The 17593-nt window shown below is 35.2% G+C and overlaps 1 protein-coding gene across 4 annotated transcripts in view; it reads right to left on the bottom strand.

Moving 5' to 3' along the window:
• The window catches only part of DPH6 (diphthamine biosynthesis 6), a 210120-nt gene that overhangs the window by 111460 nt on the left and 81067 nt on the right, over nucleotides 1-17593 (bottom strand). For 3 of the 4 annotated variants that reach the window (XM_037395503.1, XM_037395505.1, XM_037395506.1), the window contains 4 exons: nucleotides 12284-12437; nucleotides 10885-11016; nucleotides 6911-7040; nucleotides 3295-3469 (listed from right to left, as the gene is read on the bottom strand). In XM_037395503.1, the coding sequence (XP_037251400.1) occupies nucleotides 3295-3469; nucleotides 6911-7040; nucleotides 10885-11016; nucleotides 12284-12437 (591 nt within the window). The remainder of the gene's footprint in view (nucleotides 1-3294; nucleotides 3470-6910; nucleotides 7041-10884; nucleotides 11017-12283; nucleotides 12438-17593) is intronic. The other variant, XM_037395504.1, reaches the window with a different exon arrangement.

Below are 17593 nucleotides of genomic sequence, written 5' to 3'. Positions count from 1 at the left end.
GTATTTGTGGTTAGTGTTTCATCTGCTCTGGGCTTTTTTTTATTTTATTTTTTATTTTTAATGAACTATGCTAACAGTTCATAAATGCTCAAAGAATGTTCTCACAAAATAAATAATCATAAATAAGCTATCAGTATATATTTCTCACCCCCAACACTGCTTTGCAGTGCATCTTCATTTTTAACTCCCTGATGTACAACTGTGATGTTAGCTTTTGTGTACATGGTAAGCAAGCAGTTTTGGTCCAAGCTACCAATTACTGCTTAGTCTTGACAAACCCTCTAATACATTGGTAAAACAGAAATAAAATATGAGAATAAAATAATAATCTGATAAACAACAGTGAGAAGTAAAAATATGAAGTACCTTTAGTAAAATTACAAAGCTACTACTAATGATCAGCAAAAATTGGGCTGGTGCCCACTGTGGAACAAAAATCTGGAGAAAGTCAAACCTAACATCATATTCCAAGATTAAACAGCCTGTGCTACTACTATTAGAAGGACATAATCAGAACACATTACACATTACTGCGATCAGCAATATATAGACTTCACAGTAACTCTGACAGAGCTTACATTCCAGTTGCTGACATAGATATTAGGATTTGCAGAGGCTTCTGCACCAGTAAAACAGGTGGACCAAGAAGAAGATATTAAATGATCTCGGTTTTTTATTAATTACAAGAAAGTCAGTCATATTGTATCTTACAACAGTTTAAGTCTACTTACAAGTAGAAACACTGAAGTTGTTTTTAAAGAATGTTAATCACAAAAGAGAATGTTACTCCCCAAAGAGGAAGAATGTTTGATTTTGCTATAAATACTTTGAAAATCCTAATTTCATTCTGCCACTGTTGTTTGGTGTCTATCAGATTGAGGTCAGGACATTCTTATGGTAAATTTCAAATTTTCACTTTTTGTCCTCAGAGCACCTGCTGGCAGGATCCAGCAAGGTCCCTACAGAATTTAAGTGATGCTCTGCTGAGTGGTTTGTTGAGCCTGAAGTGTGAATTCCATAGTTTGCATGAACTACCTACACCTTTCTGCTGCCAGCTCCGCTCTTACATGCCAGTGCACATCAATCCCAACTTGAAATACCCTGAATGTTACAGTCCTTGGCCTATTCTGAACCGAGCAAAAACACTGTGCTAAAAAACATGATTCCCCAGTGTCCATGAAACTTTATATTGGACTGAAAAGAGAACAATTTAATTGTCCAATTGTTGTCAAGCAAATGACAAACAAAATCTACAGATACACAGTAAGGGTAATAACCAGCTACTGTTTTAAGACCATTAAGCTTCTGTTCCTCAAATATACAAAACTGATCAACATTTCATCATGATATAATTATAATTTCAGATCATTTTTGCTAACTATAAAGATTTAAAAAGCCACCTTTATTCCTTATTTATTCTGGAAAATATACTACTATATATATCTATTCCTAAAACATACTGAAATGCTTTACTTCTGCTTAAGAGCTTAATAACTACCCACACATAGTCTGAGGAAGTTCTGAAAACCTACCTAAAAAAGATTTTAATTTTGGAAAATTAGTGTTTAAGAACATATGAGATCCCTATCTTCCATTAATAAATTTTCAAATACAAATACATTGCTTATGCACTTACACATTCCTCTATGATGTATTCTTATGAAAAAGTTTTGTAGGTTGTATCTTTTCTATGCTATTTTAGAAAGAAAAAGATATTTTAATATAAAACACATTTCCTGAAATAAAAAAAGAATATTCTTTTGATGTTTACTGGTTCAAGCTCTGGTTCAAAATGCCACCAAAAAGTCAAACATTCTTAGCAAGATAAAACCGGGATAACGTTAAATATTGATACTCAGAAATAAGTAAAAAAAAGTTTTCCTTAATGTTTAAATTGCTGACCAGCATTATTGGTTACACTATCGTTGAAGAGAAAAGAGCCTTTCCTTGGTTATGCTGACTGTCCCATACCACCAGGAGATCCAAGAGACTGGCAGTGCCTGCTTACCATCTGTTTGCAGCATGGGGCTATTCATTGGGTTACTAAAGCAATTTTCAGTTCACACTCTTTTCTGAATTTAGCATATGCCAGCTCAAGGACAGTAATAAGGTTAGTTGCAATGATATATCAAAGAAGTTTCTCCAAATGCAAAGGTGCAAAGCTTATTAAATTTTATCTTCGCAGGACTATGCATCATGCGATACAACTATGACTGTTGAGGTATAAGACTGAATGGAAGAAAGTTTAATAAACCAACTTTCTGCTTTCTCAAGAAAAATGAATATATACAGAAGATAAAAACCCACCCTGCTGTAACCACAAGATTAATACATTAGTTATCTACTAACACTTCCTCTTGCAAATGAAAAGATTTGACATGAGCTTCTGAAGCAAAATACTATTCCTGAAATTTTCTATAAAATGGTACAAAGACAAAACAAAGTACAATTCCATGGCCATGATAATAGGTGGGTTTGCAGGCTGAAAGAAGTTTCAGGAAATTTAAAACAGGTACCATAACATGTTACTTAAATCAGTTCGCACAACAATAATTTGGACTGGACAACATATTACACAAGAAAGACTGGTAAGAAAGGGATATATACATTTTTTGCAACAGAAAAGGTGAGACACTTTATCAGTTGTCAGAATGGTACTAGCTGGGCAAAAGTTACCATAATAAGAAAAAAGCTTTTTATTCAGATTTTTGGTCCACTTTTCCATGATACTTTACTGCCTCCTTTTCATATCTTTAAATAGTATGTAATATTCTATTCAGTTTGATATTAATTTGTAAAAATATAATAGTTCTGAAATCTTGCTGTACTTTTAAATGATTAAGGAGTACCAAAAGTGTCAAGAGGGATTTCATTAAATAAGTGTTTTAGGATTGACTGACCTATAAAAAAGTTTGAACTTGCTTGCCTTAAACAAACAAATTTCAGATGTCCTCAGATGTTCCTAAATAGCGTTTATATTCTAGGCAGATTATAAAAATGTATAAAAGTGCGACACAATTTTTGGTCGAATTATAGTGCACAACAACAGTTGGCTATTCTTGAGATCTCTGCAAAGAATAGTTTAACCTGTCTTACCACAAAATGAAAGGCTCATAAGGGTTAAGTTTTTGTTTTGTCCATGATTTTTAAAAATATACATTCAAAATGTTCATTGTTAAATATTTTTTTTTAAACATTTCCTTTTGCATATTCGGATGGGAGAGGAGACTTTATAACTGTACTCATTTCAGTAAACTGACATATAGTTCACATGAAGTAACAAAGATTGCCTACCTTGATGGACTGACTGTAAGGTCCTATGTTAGCAGGTGCCCAGTGGGAAATGCTCTGTACATGCATAACCAGTTTTTCATCATGTAACACATCATCCATTGCAATGTCATACTTCTGTGCAAGGCAGTCAATGCAAAACAGTACTCCATCAGGTAACAGGGTTTCCACACATACTCTGAAAACACAATACAATTATTTTTTTGTATCAGAAAATTTGCTCGCATCAACTTTCAGTATTTATTTTCCATGGGTTTTGCATTTGGGTACTATGTTACGAAATTTTGTCAGAAACATAAAACAAAAGCTATGGTATCACAATAACCTGCTAGCACTGACACTGTTATCTCCTCTGCAAATAATGACCAGCTTTAGACTTCCAGCAAGATAATTTCCATTACCAAGTAGAAACTAGCACCATAGCCAGTGGCTCATTTCCATTTGGTTATTTTTATGAAGTGTATTACTTTATTAAGAATACATGCATTCTTGTATTAAAAAAACCTTGATCACACAATCTGGAAATGCTAGATAGGTCATGCTAAGCAGCCTTCAGACTGAGCGCATCATTCTCATCTTCTTACCTCCATGCATTTTCACTGAATGTCCTTTGAATAGTTGCACTAGAGGTTCAGATTTCTAAAAAGCAGCTGCTTATTGTTCCTTTACATCCTTCACACGTGTTACCATGCAATACTGAGGATATTTTTCTGTTACACTTCAGGTTGCATGACAGACACATACTTATGACAGGACTGAAAACCTACTAAGTATTATTTTAAAAAACATGGCTTTTGTTTTCTCCAAACAAGACTGAGTGCCTGGATGGACAGACAGATAGAAAGTCTGTTGCACGTGGCCAGTGAAAAGGCAGGGGGTGTGTACAGGAAATCAACATTTCAAAGCCTCAAAAGTAATTATATTTTCAGTCCATGCATAAAAAAGTCATTTAGCTCCCAGCAGGATTCCAGCAAAAAATTACTTGTTCTCTTTACATATCATATAACATAACCTTAAAGAATTCTTCTCATCTTGCTTATTTCTTCCAAGAAAACTATTTTTCTCCTCTCCTCCCACATGCAAATACAGTATTTTCTCCTCATTACTATCATCATAAGCATGGATGAATGGATTTTCTGCTTGGGCTGGTAAATTTTCAAGACAATTTTGCAAATTTAGTGCAGATCCACACCCCAAGTCAGTGCTTCCAGCATATTGCTTGTGAGAACTCCCACAACCAGGTCTCTGTGCATAATGCAATGATGCAGCCATGCAAACTGCTGTATAATTTTTCTTGTGGACAAAATGCAACATAAATCTGTTTGTTCCATAAAAATAATCATAAAAAGCCATTTTCCTGCAACTTTCTAATCTTTCTACCTGTTATTTTAGTGATGGAAGACTATGTGGCTGGCTATGCAAATGTGGAGGCTTAAAACACGCAGCAACATGAGAAATGAAGGAAGCTAAATCAGGAGAAGTTAAGTGTCGTAAAGAGAACTTAAGATATATAGGAGTGGATATTCATTTTGTGTAGTTTATAGATGGGACTAGATCCCTGCTCTGAAGGCACAGGCAACCAACAGTCCATCTCTCTGTGATTTATTCCTGGCCTACAATCAGCACCTTGAAGAAGCCTCTTCCTGCTCTCTTTTAGTCTCTTCTGACACCCAGACAGTGTAGGAGAATGTGAATCTATGATGGTATACATTATTTTAACAATGTCTTTTAACTATTTGTCATGCTATACTTAAAATTCACATTAAAATACACTACACTTCATGTTCAGTAATAAAAGCAGAGAATATAGTATTTTACATTAGAAAATTGCTAACCAGACCTCACAGCTGACCCTGCTTTGAACAGGGGATTGGTCTAGATGACCTCCAGAGGTCCCTTCCAACCTGTATTAACCTATGATCCAAGTTGAATTTTTCATGCTATAGCAGTTCTGCATACTTAGCATATTCTCTCACATGCTTGAGAACATGAATTAGTGTAATAAGAAATAAACCCTTTTGACAAAAGGCAATAAAGAATTTACAGATGGAAAACTAGTTTTAAAACACAAATTTAAAAAAAAAACAACAACAAAATTTTCATGAGCTAGGTGCTTGTTATCCAATTTCCAACGGAAAAAAACCCCAACACACCCAAATAATACAGTAATCACATACTGTGTAACAAGACCACCAAGCTCTTTCATTATGTCAGAGGTGGACCTGGAGGCAATGTTGAAGATTCTGTACAACAGAAATTAAAAACCTATGACTTGGGGATCTATGAATGAAAGTGTTAGCATCAGTGTATTCAGAAGTCTGAAACAGTGTCTTTTAATACTTGCATTCTTACTGAATACATAAGTGCAGCTAAGCTACCCACGATCATTATCTGATGGAAACACATGACATTAACAACAACCACATTGGATCAAGCCAAAGATCCACCTAGTCCAGTATCCATCTTCAACCACAGCCAACTGCATATAAGCAGGGAAAGAAAAGGAGAGCAGAGTAAGCATATATTGGTAACCCAGTATCTCATGATGTGCATCTCAGGCACCTTCTCAGCTAACAGTTTTGCTTTTGTATTTAACAAAACAAACAGAACAAGATGAAGGTTTGTCACAAGGACCTAGAAGGTTCCAAACCTCATCACTTTTAGGAAGATTTCATCATCATTGATAGTATAATGCTTCAGTAAGGCTTTTGACACTCTTACGACACCCTCATAGAGAAGCTGTTGATGCATGGGCTGGATGAGCAGACAGTGAGATGGATTGAAAACTGGCTGAACAGCCAGGCCCAGAGTGTGGAGATAAGTGGCACAAAGTCTTGCAGGTGTCCAGTAAGTAGTGGTGTACCCCAGGAGTCTATACTGGCTCCAGTCCTGTTCAACATCTTCATTAATAATCTGGATGATGGGGCAGAGTGTACCCTTGATGATTTTGTAGATGATAGAAAAATGGGAGGAATGGCTGATACACCAGAGTTTTCTGGTGTCATCCAAATGGATCTTGACAGGCTGGAGACACAGGCACACAGGAACTTCATAAAGTTCAACAAGGACAAGCTGAAAGTCTTGCACCTGGGAAGGAACAAACCCACAGTCCAGTATATTGTGGGAGCCAATGGCTCAAAAGCAGCTTTGCAGGGAAGAACCTGAAGGTTTCTGATAGACATCAAGTTGAACATGAGCCAGCAATGTGCCCTTGTGGCAAAGAGGGCTGATAATATCTTGGGCTGCATTCAGAGGAGCATTGCCAGCAGGTCAAGGGAGAAAAACAAACAAGAAAAGCATATAAAATCCCACCAGTACAAAGGAGTTGTCAGTTCAATTTAGTCACAGAGAAGAACTGAGACTTGCAAAAAATGTATTATTCTTCTGTAAGTCTACATAGGAGGGGCATTTATAAACTTTATGGTATATATTAAGACAAGAATTTCCAACCCCAGTCTGAGTTGGGCATCCCTGATGTGATTACTCCAAAAGGCAGCAAAATTCTACTTGGAAGTCTGTAAGGCACAGACATTTGGACAAAAGCTCTACAAGTATGGTAACAATAACTCAGTATATTACAGTGTATCATAAATATACTATAGCAGTAGTCTAATCCTACCTTGCTGGTGGACACAAATCAAATTCTGTCACATAAACAGAATTTATAACATTGAAATCTTTCATGCTCTTCATATACAGATGAACCAAAATAATATCCTCCAGTTTCAATCCCTCTGAAGTCATATTAGCTGCAGAATAAAAATAATACAACTGTTAGACAGAATATTTTAAATGTGTGGAAGGCAGCATAGGCATCCTGATCGTGTTTAGCAAAATCAACGAGTAATAACCTAAAAGTTGTCTAAACATGACTGAAGGCTTTGCAACATACTACCTTTCCCCACATACCTACTTTTTTCATTAAATTCTTTCTCATGTTAGTTTTCCAAATATACAGAAACAGAATACAAATAAATTTTATCCACCCTGAGCAGCAGTGGATTCTTGCACCAAGAAAACATATCATGCATTAATGCATGTAGATATGTTATAGTCCAAATTCCTTGTATCCATAAGTTTTATTATCTCATATTTTTTTTATTTTCAGTCTATGACAGCTAGTAATCTATAAAGGACTTTGAATCACAAAAGTACAGAACTGGAAGGGACAATAAGAGGTTCTTTAGTGCATCACCCTCTTCAAAGAAAAGATCAAATATTTATATGCTATTCCAGAGGGATGCTTGTCTGAGCTGTTTTTAAAAACCCTCACTGCAATAATAATCTTCGCATAAACAAAGAGTTATAAATGGCAAGATAGACAATAGGAAACAGAAGTGGCCACAGGAGAAATGAAGGAAAGATGAGAGCAAAGGAAAGTTCAAGCAGACAGTTAAAGAAAAGATACTGGGAAGTCAAGATCATCTGAATGTGTATGTATAGAAGATTCCAACCATAGCACTTAAGGAGAATATATTACTCTTACATAGTCAATACCATGACAAGATATGTGACTCAGCTCTGCAGTGTGGACCTTTATAACTCATAAGCAATAGAAACTAAATGAAGACAAAATCTCTGAATACAGAACATTTATAATAACAGGCTCACGTGACCTAACTTAAATGAGCTACGTAAAACCCTTCTCAATGTAACTTTGGGGATCTTGTCCTTGAATATTAGTGCGTACCTGTATATACCTATGTATTTGTTTTCCAGTGGAGAAGCACAAGAGTATAAAGACATTCTCGTCTTGGCTGTTGCCTTAGTGAGAAACAAATACTTTCTGTGTAAAACTTTTCTGTGCTTTTGAAGACAGTTCAGGAGTTGGCACACTTCCATAAAGGTTAATTTGGTCACACCAATACTGAATTTTGCTCTAGATGTCTCAGCTTTAGTCATGCTGCCATTACTGTCGGCAATCTGAAGAGGGGAATTCCCACTGACAGAAAACGAAGGATGCGCTAAGTGATATAAGACATTATATAGCAATTGACATAGAACTCCAATGAAGTCAAGATACATCTCAAGAAATATCAGCTCAGAAATTAGTACTCAATAATAATTCTGTCCAGAGATATAAATGTATTTGAATGCTGCCTGATAGCAATCACTAGGTCACTACTAGCTGCTATGACATCAGTCAAGGAGGAAACAAGGATATTTTTCAAATTTCCAGTCAGCATTTAAGTCAAGAAGAAAGATATTTGGCTTGCAGTGAAAAGTTTTGCAGCATTGCATGGAATACTGGAGGGAAAAAACCCCACACTCCAAACTGACCCCCCTCCCCTCCAGTTCTAAATTCAAAATGCATAAGCCAACAAACTAACTCTAATTTGTGGACATGCAACAGTATTAAAGTAAGTTTAAGGCAGAAAGATTTGGATAAATTTGTAATTTCTATCTTTTTAAAAAATACTGAAGTAAGTAAAACTACAATCCTCTTTCCTTCTGAATGAATTAGAGAAACGATGAGAAATAATTTCTCCCTGGCTTGTAAGCAGAATAAAATTGACCTCCCAAAGCACTCTATCTAGTAGAAAGGCATAAAATAAATGGTCAACCGGTTACCGACCCCACCACTTGGGCTCCTGACAACAAGTTCTGTTTACCCAGGAAAGGACCCTTACACAGCACATCTCCAGGATGTACAAGGAAACCATACAACCTTTCTGTTGAATTTCAAGGCATTCACTGTTCCTAACAATTTATAAAATATGATCAGGTGAGACTCATCCTTACTTAGGCAGTACTGCCTAAAAGAACTGACCCAAAAGATAACATTGGCCAAAGTACAGTTTAGTTGTTTTTTTTTTTAAATGGGTTACCCAGGATCCTTAGGCTGAGGGCCATGAAAAAGTATCCAAACTGTCTACAGGATGAAGAATTTTAGACTGAAATTTCACGTAATAATAAAAAACTATTTAATACCCTTCAAACCTATGGAACTTTGCCATGGTACAGCTGCACCAGAGCTGCTTTATATACAAAGCACTGAAATCTTTGTCACATTCCAATCGTATCTAAGGAAAAGTTTAACAAAACAGATCAAGAAAATAAATGTAAACAGTAAGGTATTGCATTCCCTCCTGTTCCTGGCTTCACAGGAGAATTCCACTGACTTTACAGAAGAACCATGTTTCATAATGTCTAGTAATAAATTTCCATTTCTGAACCTTTTTGGCAGCACTTATCCTCTTTAGAGGTGATTAAAGCAGTTAACCCAGCAAAGAGGTTAAAAGGATTGTGCTTATTCCATTCTCACAGCACTGAACACCAAACTGCTGTATAGATTGCAAGTATGAGTTTAGAAAAAGCCTTGTGCATATTTGCAAAACAGTTAAGTTCTCAGAAACAGTTTCTTTAGCCGTGACAGAATCTTAAGTCATTCAGTCTTCCACACCCACTTTCAAAAAAATAAAACCAAAAGGAAATGTAAGAACTGAAATTTTCTATCAAGGATCAGACAATTAGCACTTTTTAAACTGTAATACATCTAATGCAAGTAATTTGCTGAAAGCAATAGGCTACTCTACTAGTCAGAGACACAATCTTTTTTGACAGATGCTAAGGCAAAAATATATCATGTTTGTACTGGCAGATTTCCATTCAAGTATAATGAGAACAAAATAAAACATTACACAACTTTTGCTTCAATTTACAGATTATGCCCAGAAGATTTACACTAAATACTATCAACTTTTACTAAAAGTCTGATCACATGCACCTTGTTGATTTCCAAGCAATCAAAAACTAGTTTAATGACCTTCTACAAAGTATAACTTCTTTGCTTCTGAAAAAAAATCCTAGGGTTTCCTTATTATCCTATATTCAATCACGGATATTCAACTGCAGATGCAAAAAATAAGATTTTATAGGAAAATACATCACGCAAATTCATGAACAAGAATACAAGCCTATCCATTAGGATACTAAAAATTATTTCCATTTTTATAAATGAAAAGAAGTCTGTATAAACATGTTTTACTTAAAATTTAGAATAAAATAATTATAAAAAATCCCCAAACCAAAAAATGCGATCATTTTGTTTTATGTCAGTATCATGTTAGAGGCGGACAGTAAGGAACCTGGATTTCATGATTCCCAAGATGGCAATTTCTCCTTTACATTAAGAATATAAATGAGATTTACTGCTACTGACCTAATCCTCAATGCCAAAATGTACAACAGCTTTGTAGAAAACTTAATTAAAAATTATGTTAGCGACAAAAATGCTTTAGCAAGTAGACAGCATCCATAGCACACATGCACTCACAAACACAGTATATATTGTAAGAAAGCTATAAAGCAAGTTATAAAGTGATTAAGTACTACGGAAATAGTGTTGTTACAGTGATATGAACACTACTTTGGCTTTCTAACACCTTCAAAAACCAGTCAAATTATGATATGTTCAATATTAAAGCCGGCAGTCTTGATATCAATGATTCCAATCAAATGCAAAATGAGATGGCAAACTGACAACCATGACATTTAAAGTTATAAAACCATATGACAATACATAGTTTTACTTAATATCATATTAAAACCAGTATAGTTAAGAGCACATAATGCATTAACTGAGTGAAGTACCTTGGAGAGAAGAAAATGCTTCCCTTGCTGCTTCTTGAGCATTTTTGTCTTTTGATGGATGGAAGTGGGCAGTGATACCTGAAAACCACTGGTAACCACTCGGGGATTTTCCTGACCTTCCAAATGTCTTAGCTATGGGAAATGAAGAACAGCAGTATTGATTATAGTTATGAAAGATTTCAGATTAACCTAGAATATATTTTAAATTGTTTAAATCATAAACTGTAAACACATCTTGAAAAAACATTTACAGATAAACAGATATAAAGCAAAAACTTCGAAGTAAGTCTGCTGGTAATAAAGCTTCCAAATGCTACTTGACAAGTCCTTCTCTAACACTGCCTTCAGAAAATATGCCTGCAAGTAGTATTTAGCTGAGAATTTCAGTACTTTCTCTCCTCCTTTCCATTTTTGCTGACCTTTTACAATTTCTCTACCTGTTTTGATACAGACTTGGCATGAAACATGACACTGAAAAGCTAAAATTTTGAAAAGTATCTAAGTGACACAGGAACAGATTTTCAAACTCACATGCCAACTTTTAATGGAAGTTAGGTGTTTAACCTGGTTCTGATCATCTTAGCAAATGCATAACATGTTTAGACATTTTTTAACATCCCACTAGGCACTTATCCATATTCAAGAACCTAAACACCATTCAATATCAAACACTGTTACACTATGAAACACAGCTCTCAGGAAAAGTTTACTAATCTTTGGATATAGGGTAACAGTGATGCTGTGGTACTTCAAAGTTTATCTTGCATTAACCACCACACTTTTCAGGCAGTGGTAATGTCAGGCAGATGACAGTTACTGCAGCTCACCTAAGACACAGTAACTTGCTAGGCTGCTAAACTTGATCATGCATGTCACCCCAGGGTTGCTTGGGTGGGGACAGACTCATACACTATGTAAGCAAGTTGAACGGTTGCATTTTGTACTTCACTTCAGAGTTTGCTTTTCTCTCTTCAATTGAAAAGTAGCAGAGTATGGCTACAGGTGTGGTTAGAACTTTTAAATAAAACTCCATCCCTCCACTCAAATTATTATATTATAGTAATTTCATTCAGGCAAACAGAACAAATTAAAGTGTTTTTTTCTGAAAGAAAGGGAGAAAGAACAGAAGACAGAAAGAAAGGAAGGCAGAAATGGGTTTTGGCTCCTTCTGTAAAATAATTTTAAATGCTTCATTACTACAGATCTATTGATTTCTATCAGAAAGCTGCATTGTAGTAGTATCTCTAGTATCTCTCTTTTTTTTTTTTTTTTCCCAGACTGGTTATTTAAGGTCACAAACATTCTTTTCAGGAGTATTCTTATAGTAATTAACAGCGTACTCCACCGTGGCACGAAATATTCAATATTACTTTCCTAATGAAAGTTGCGCAAGACTCACCGAAATCCAAAGAATTATGTTTCAAAGACTTCCATATGACTGGAATGTTCTTCTGTGGTTCATCCTCTTCTGATGAAGGGAAAATATCATCATAATTACAGCTTATCTCACAAGAACAGCTATTGACTGTAAACGTAACTGCAGATTCTCCCTGCTTAAGAGAAACATAAAATGAACAGTATGTCAAGCAGTATGAAATCAGCACATTTTATCATTCAAATTTTGCTTTTCAATTAGAAAAAATACTATAGCTCAATGGGTACATAAGCTTAGAACAATTAATGAAGGAACAGCATTAGGATTTCCCCTATTTATATTGCAGAAATGGGCAGACTACAATGTGCTCCTGTTGACATATCATATAGAATAAAATTGCAGACTTAGTAGTAAATAAGGGCAATAGATATGAAAAATGATGCAACTCAAGATAAGACAGGAAGACTACTATGATGAAGAAATGCTATTCCACAATTATATACAGGACAACGATGTTTTCCAAAAATAATATAAAGTGAAAGAAAAAAAAAAGTACAAAAGTAACTATTTGATAATTAACACTGTCACTAAACACTTGAAACAGAACAAAAGACTAACAAGAAGATTTTAAAGTTTTGTGGTACCTTGAATGAATGCAGTCTATGTTAAAAAAACACAGCTCTTTCTAATCATCTCACAGACTATCCTTTCCATCAAATTCACCACGCTTTGGGATGCTCAGTTTTGAGATACAAAAGGGAGCATTTCCCAAGATTTATACTTCAAAGTAATTTCTGGAAAATGAAGAAAAATAATTCACTGTACCTCCTCTTCCTCCCAAATGCTTTCTTAGGCCTAGGAAGAGAAAGCTAGCCAGTGTGCCTTTTAAAGCAAAATACACAGGCAGAGTGTGTACTGACCAGTCTTCCAAAATCCTGTACTCGTATTTTCAATAAGTCATGTAATTACAGCATACATATATTTTATTTTAATGTTAGAGCAACTGGAACCTCTATTCTCTTCCATCTGATTTTCCAAGGCAGCCTAATCTGCAGAGTGTGCTGACTTTGGGATCACTAGCTTGGCTAACACTACTTGTCTTCATCTAAACCCAGTATGAATTATGACAGAATTTATCCATAAGCCTTAACCAAACACCTCTGCATGCTGTAACTCCAGATTATACCAATTAATTTTCTACTCAAAGGTCTCAAATTCCTTATATTGTCTATACTATGTATTTTACTGCAGGCTTCTTAAATACTGAATTCACAAAAATGATGATAAAGCCAAATAAAGGAAGATAAAAAGCTGACAAAATATGAAGCCTTTGGCAATTGTTAAATATAGATTAGAAACTGCTGAATATTCTTTTAGCTCACAAATTAGTTTACTATCTATAGAATTTCTATGCAAAATGCCTATGAAGAAGAATATTAATATTATACAGTGAAGCACCCATAAGGTCATCTGTAGTTTGATCCTCTGCATTCTCTGCTTTTTAACAATTAGATCTCATGAAGCTGTCAAACAAAACGGGATATATTAGAAATTACTAATCAAATTTGAATATGTACTTTTTTTTTTAAAAAAAGTAATTTTATTGTGTTTTTTTTCCTTTGGAAAAAGACCCATATCTTATTCCAACTTCAAAGTTTTCTCTAGATGTTAAGAAAAAAAAAAGTGTGGGAAAAAAATGCAGAGAACTATAGAATGCATCAGAATTCTGCAATTAGAACTCAGTATTTACATTGATATTTGACTTCACTGGAGAGAAAAAGGATCCAGTTAAGCTAAAACAGTATATTTGGAAATTCTCAGGAAAGGTAATGACCTTTTTGTAATTTAGCCTATGAGAGGAAACTCAGCTCTGCTGCCTCTAAAAGGATTCAAGGGGAGTTTTATAAGCACTGTAAACACTAAAGCTATGCTCTAAGAGGGGCTGATGTTCTTTGATTGGACATAATTTTATTCATTCCTCCAAGAAAGGCATGAAAGTCAAGGCAATAATCTACTTTACGTGAATCAATTGTACATGAGAGGTTAAAAGAAGTCAACTAAATGTAACATAATAGCACAAAGATGAAAACTGCAGTTTAACACAAACACGACATACATTCCAACACTACAATATACAAGCATCCAACAGCACCCATACCATTTCCCACTCATTGAATTACACCTTCAGCTACTACTGTTGGTTGATATATTTTGCCATTACCCAAAGAGCTACCTGATAGCCCTGAACCCTTCGGGTATGACCCTGAAAATAAAGAAGCAGGAACACAAATCTGTAACTGAAATAGATCTTAAATTGGATTATTCTACAACAACCAAGAAAACTCAATTATTTCTATTTTTGTTAAAGTTTCTACTTTTTTATCTATGAGACAATGCTTCATAGAAATATACAGACCATATAGTGGCATGAAGTGCTAAAAGTGCTACCACTTCCTTCTTGCAAATTGTTGTTTTATTAAATTAGTTGCCTTCATCACTGGGTAATTTATAACATACATCATGAAACAATGAATTTGCAGCATAGCACAGGCATTCACTGAATACTAACGTAACATATACAGAGTTTGCACCACTTGGTCCTACCTCCTGCATGAGCATGCACAGACACGGTGATATGAATGATACCATCACAATGCTGCTTTGGGTTTTCTTTTTACATCACCTGGATTTTAAGTTCAATATGGTGTAACAATCCATCACTAGGCAAAAAACACGTGAACTGAAAAGGGTAAAGTTCCAGCTTGCCAGTATGACAGCCACTTTGTTTCTTGCTTTTGTCAAGATTTACATAATTACCTTTTAGAAGATCTAGTATCTTCTGTCAGCACTATTAGAGACCTGTAACTTCTCTCCATTTCCTAAACTGAAGGAATGAATTTATATGCTCTGCAAGTGAGCATGAAAAGAGCACCTATTCCATTTTTATGCCATCTGTGAAAATTGTTCTTTCAACTATGTTTCTAAACAAGTTTTCTGAAAAATATGCTTCATAAAAAAATTCATGGGGGTGTAGTGAGACTCACAGACTGTATCACAACTGGTTTGGTGTAACCTACAGAACTCCCCTGTAGCTTTGTAATTAGTTAATATTACAAATATCCCAAATCGATGCCACATGAAATTTTTGTATCATCCAGTCACACCTTTTTCCCTAAATGTGTCAATATTTTATGGATTGTTAAGCTTATATCAATATTGCTTAACAGATACAAATAAAATCATACATCTGTGTTTACACACATACATAAACAGCTGGTCAGATGCAAACTTTTTGGAAACTTCTAATGCTACAAATTCTACATCTCTTACATACACCAATGACCACAAAAATAATTATAGACTACTGTTGATTTCACTGCCTATGATAAATCACAATCATTCATTCAAGGCTGACTCCCACAATGCTCCAAAAACATAGGAAATCAATCACTTTCTGCAGCAGCACAGGTGCAGGCTACAGCAGAAGTATTAGGTGTGGAATCTGGCACTAGAAGAACAACAGGCTCAATGCCAGCCTAAATAGAGCTGCCAGACCCTGTTTAGTAGCTATATTCAAATCTCATACAAATGTTGGTCTTCCATTCCTGTCAATAGCGAAAGTGATCTAAGAAGCTAAAAATTAAAGTTATAGACTGCCACAAACAGACTAACTTTCCCTGAATAAGATTCTCATCACTTTAAAAACAAAAAAACCAAGCCTGCCTATAATGACATTTTAATTAAATCTTATAGAACCTATTTTAATCACATAACATTTTCATGTTACTTCACAAAAGCAATATATTTTCTCATTTGTTACACTGTTTCTCCCACACCCACTGTACATTGTGATACCAACCTAATTTTGGATCAGAGCCTGCATGCATGCATATGCTTAACTATATTCACGTAACTCATGCCATTGATGCAAGTGTGCTCAGAATGAAGTTAAGCGAATGCACAAGTGTTCCAAGATCCAAATTATCCTGTTGAAAAAGCCTTGGAGCAAGGACTTTAACTGATATAGCTGAAATTCCATGCAGTGGTCTTTTATGAAAACAACAGATTGCCTTCTTAAAAAGCTTACATTCTCCACTACAGAAACTGGTATAAAAACCTATCACAACACAATTCCAAAATTGATGGTTCTCCCACTGATCAGCAATGATAATACAGTGGGGCAGAGAGCTCAGAAGACATAAGAAAAGACTATGATGATCTCTTTATTCTTTGTGATGTACCTTGATAACAGAATTCATTGAAATAAATATAATGAGAGACCACATACATACATCTCCTTGCAGTATTTCAAGTACAAAACAGACACAAATGAAAGAAAGTCCTCTACTCCGAAAGACTTCCAAATAAAGTCTCGTCATTATGAAAAGAGAACAAAAAAGTCTCTTGTCTGAGAGAACTGGATTGACTCTGCAATCAAATGGAGTAGCAAAGAAAATCCTTTGTTTATTATCTTAGTGTTTGAAATAAATCAGTCTACAAAAAGATTTGGCAGTTATTTCTTATAAAGTTTTGACAACATAGATACAGGGGTTATCTACAATCTCATGACGAAGAAGGGAAGCTAAAGGTTACCTAGGAGAAGTATCACTCAGTGATGACAAAAGTATTCAAAAAATGCCACCCACAATGCCACCAACAAAACATATTTTGCAACTTGAAATTCCTTCTTGCTCCCCCTGACATCACTTAGAAAGTACAATTCTACAGCTAAAGTCCTAAATGGAGATCAACTAAACTCAGGCCAGAAGGAACTGGACAGAAAGAGGCTACAAAGTTAAATCAAATCTAACCTGCAGGATCATGCTCCTTTAGTACACAAGGCATGTAAATATCTCTCAACCACCTTTTCTAACTTTTACAAGTGTGTCTAAAATCATCTCCAAATTGACCAGTGAAATAGATTTGCTGATGTCTAACAGGGACATAACTGCTTGCACTTCTGAGACGCATTCCATCCAAACAGGTCAAGATCTTCTATAAACAGGAAAACAAATAAGCCTCACAATATCCACTTATGATAGGTAAATATAATGCAATAGTAAACTACAAGAAAGAGCAGCAGCAGGCATGATTTCTATATCTCTTAAAGACAATCAGGCTCCTTTCTTCTGCCAAGTGTAGAAATAAAACTACATGACTCCCTCTAATTCTGGACAAACCCTAAGTTAATGGGCTGCAGTTTCACAGCCTGTATTATTTGAGGCATATATGCTTCTCCTCACTGGAACTCGGGAAACAAAGTATTCATTATTAAATATGGAAAAGAGCAAATCTTAAAGCACAAATGATAGCTAATATGTTCAGTACTGCCAT

This window comes from Falco rusticolus, chromosome 7 (genome assembly GCF_015220075.1).
Source record: "Falco rusticolus isolate bFalRus1 chromosome 7, bFalRus1.pri, whole genome shotgun sequence".
In the NCBI taxonomy this organism is placed as follows: domain Eukaryota; kingdom Metazoa; phylum Chordata; class Aves; order Falconiformes; family Falconidae; genus Falco; species Falco rusticolus.
This window is presented reverse-complemented; position numbering and strand designations above follow the sequence as displayed.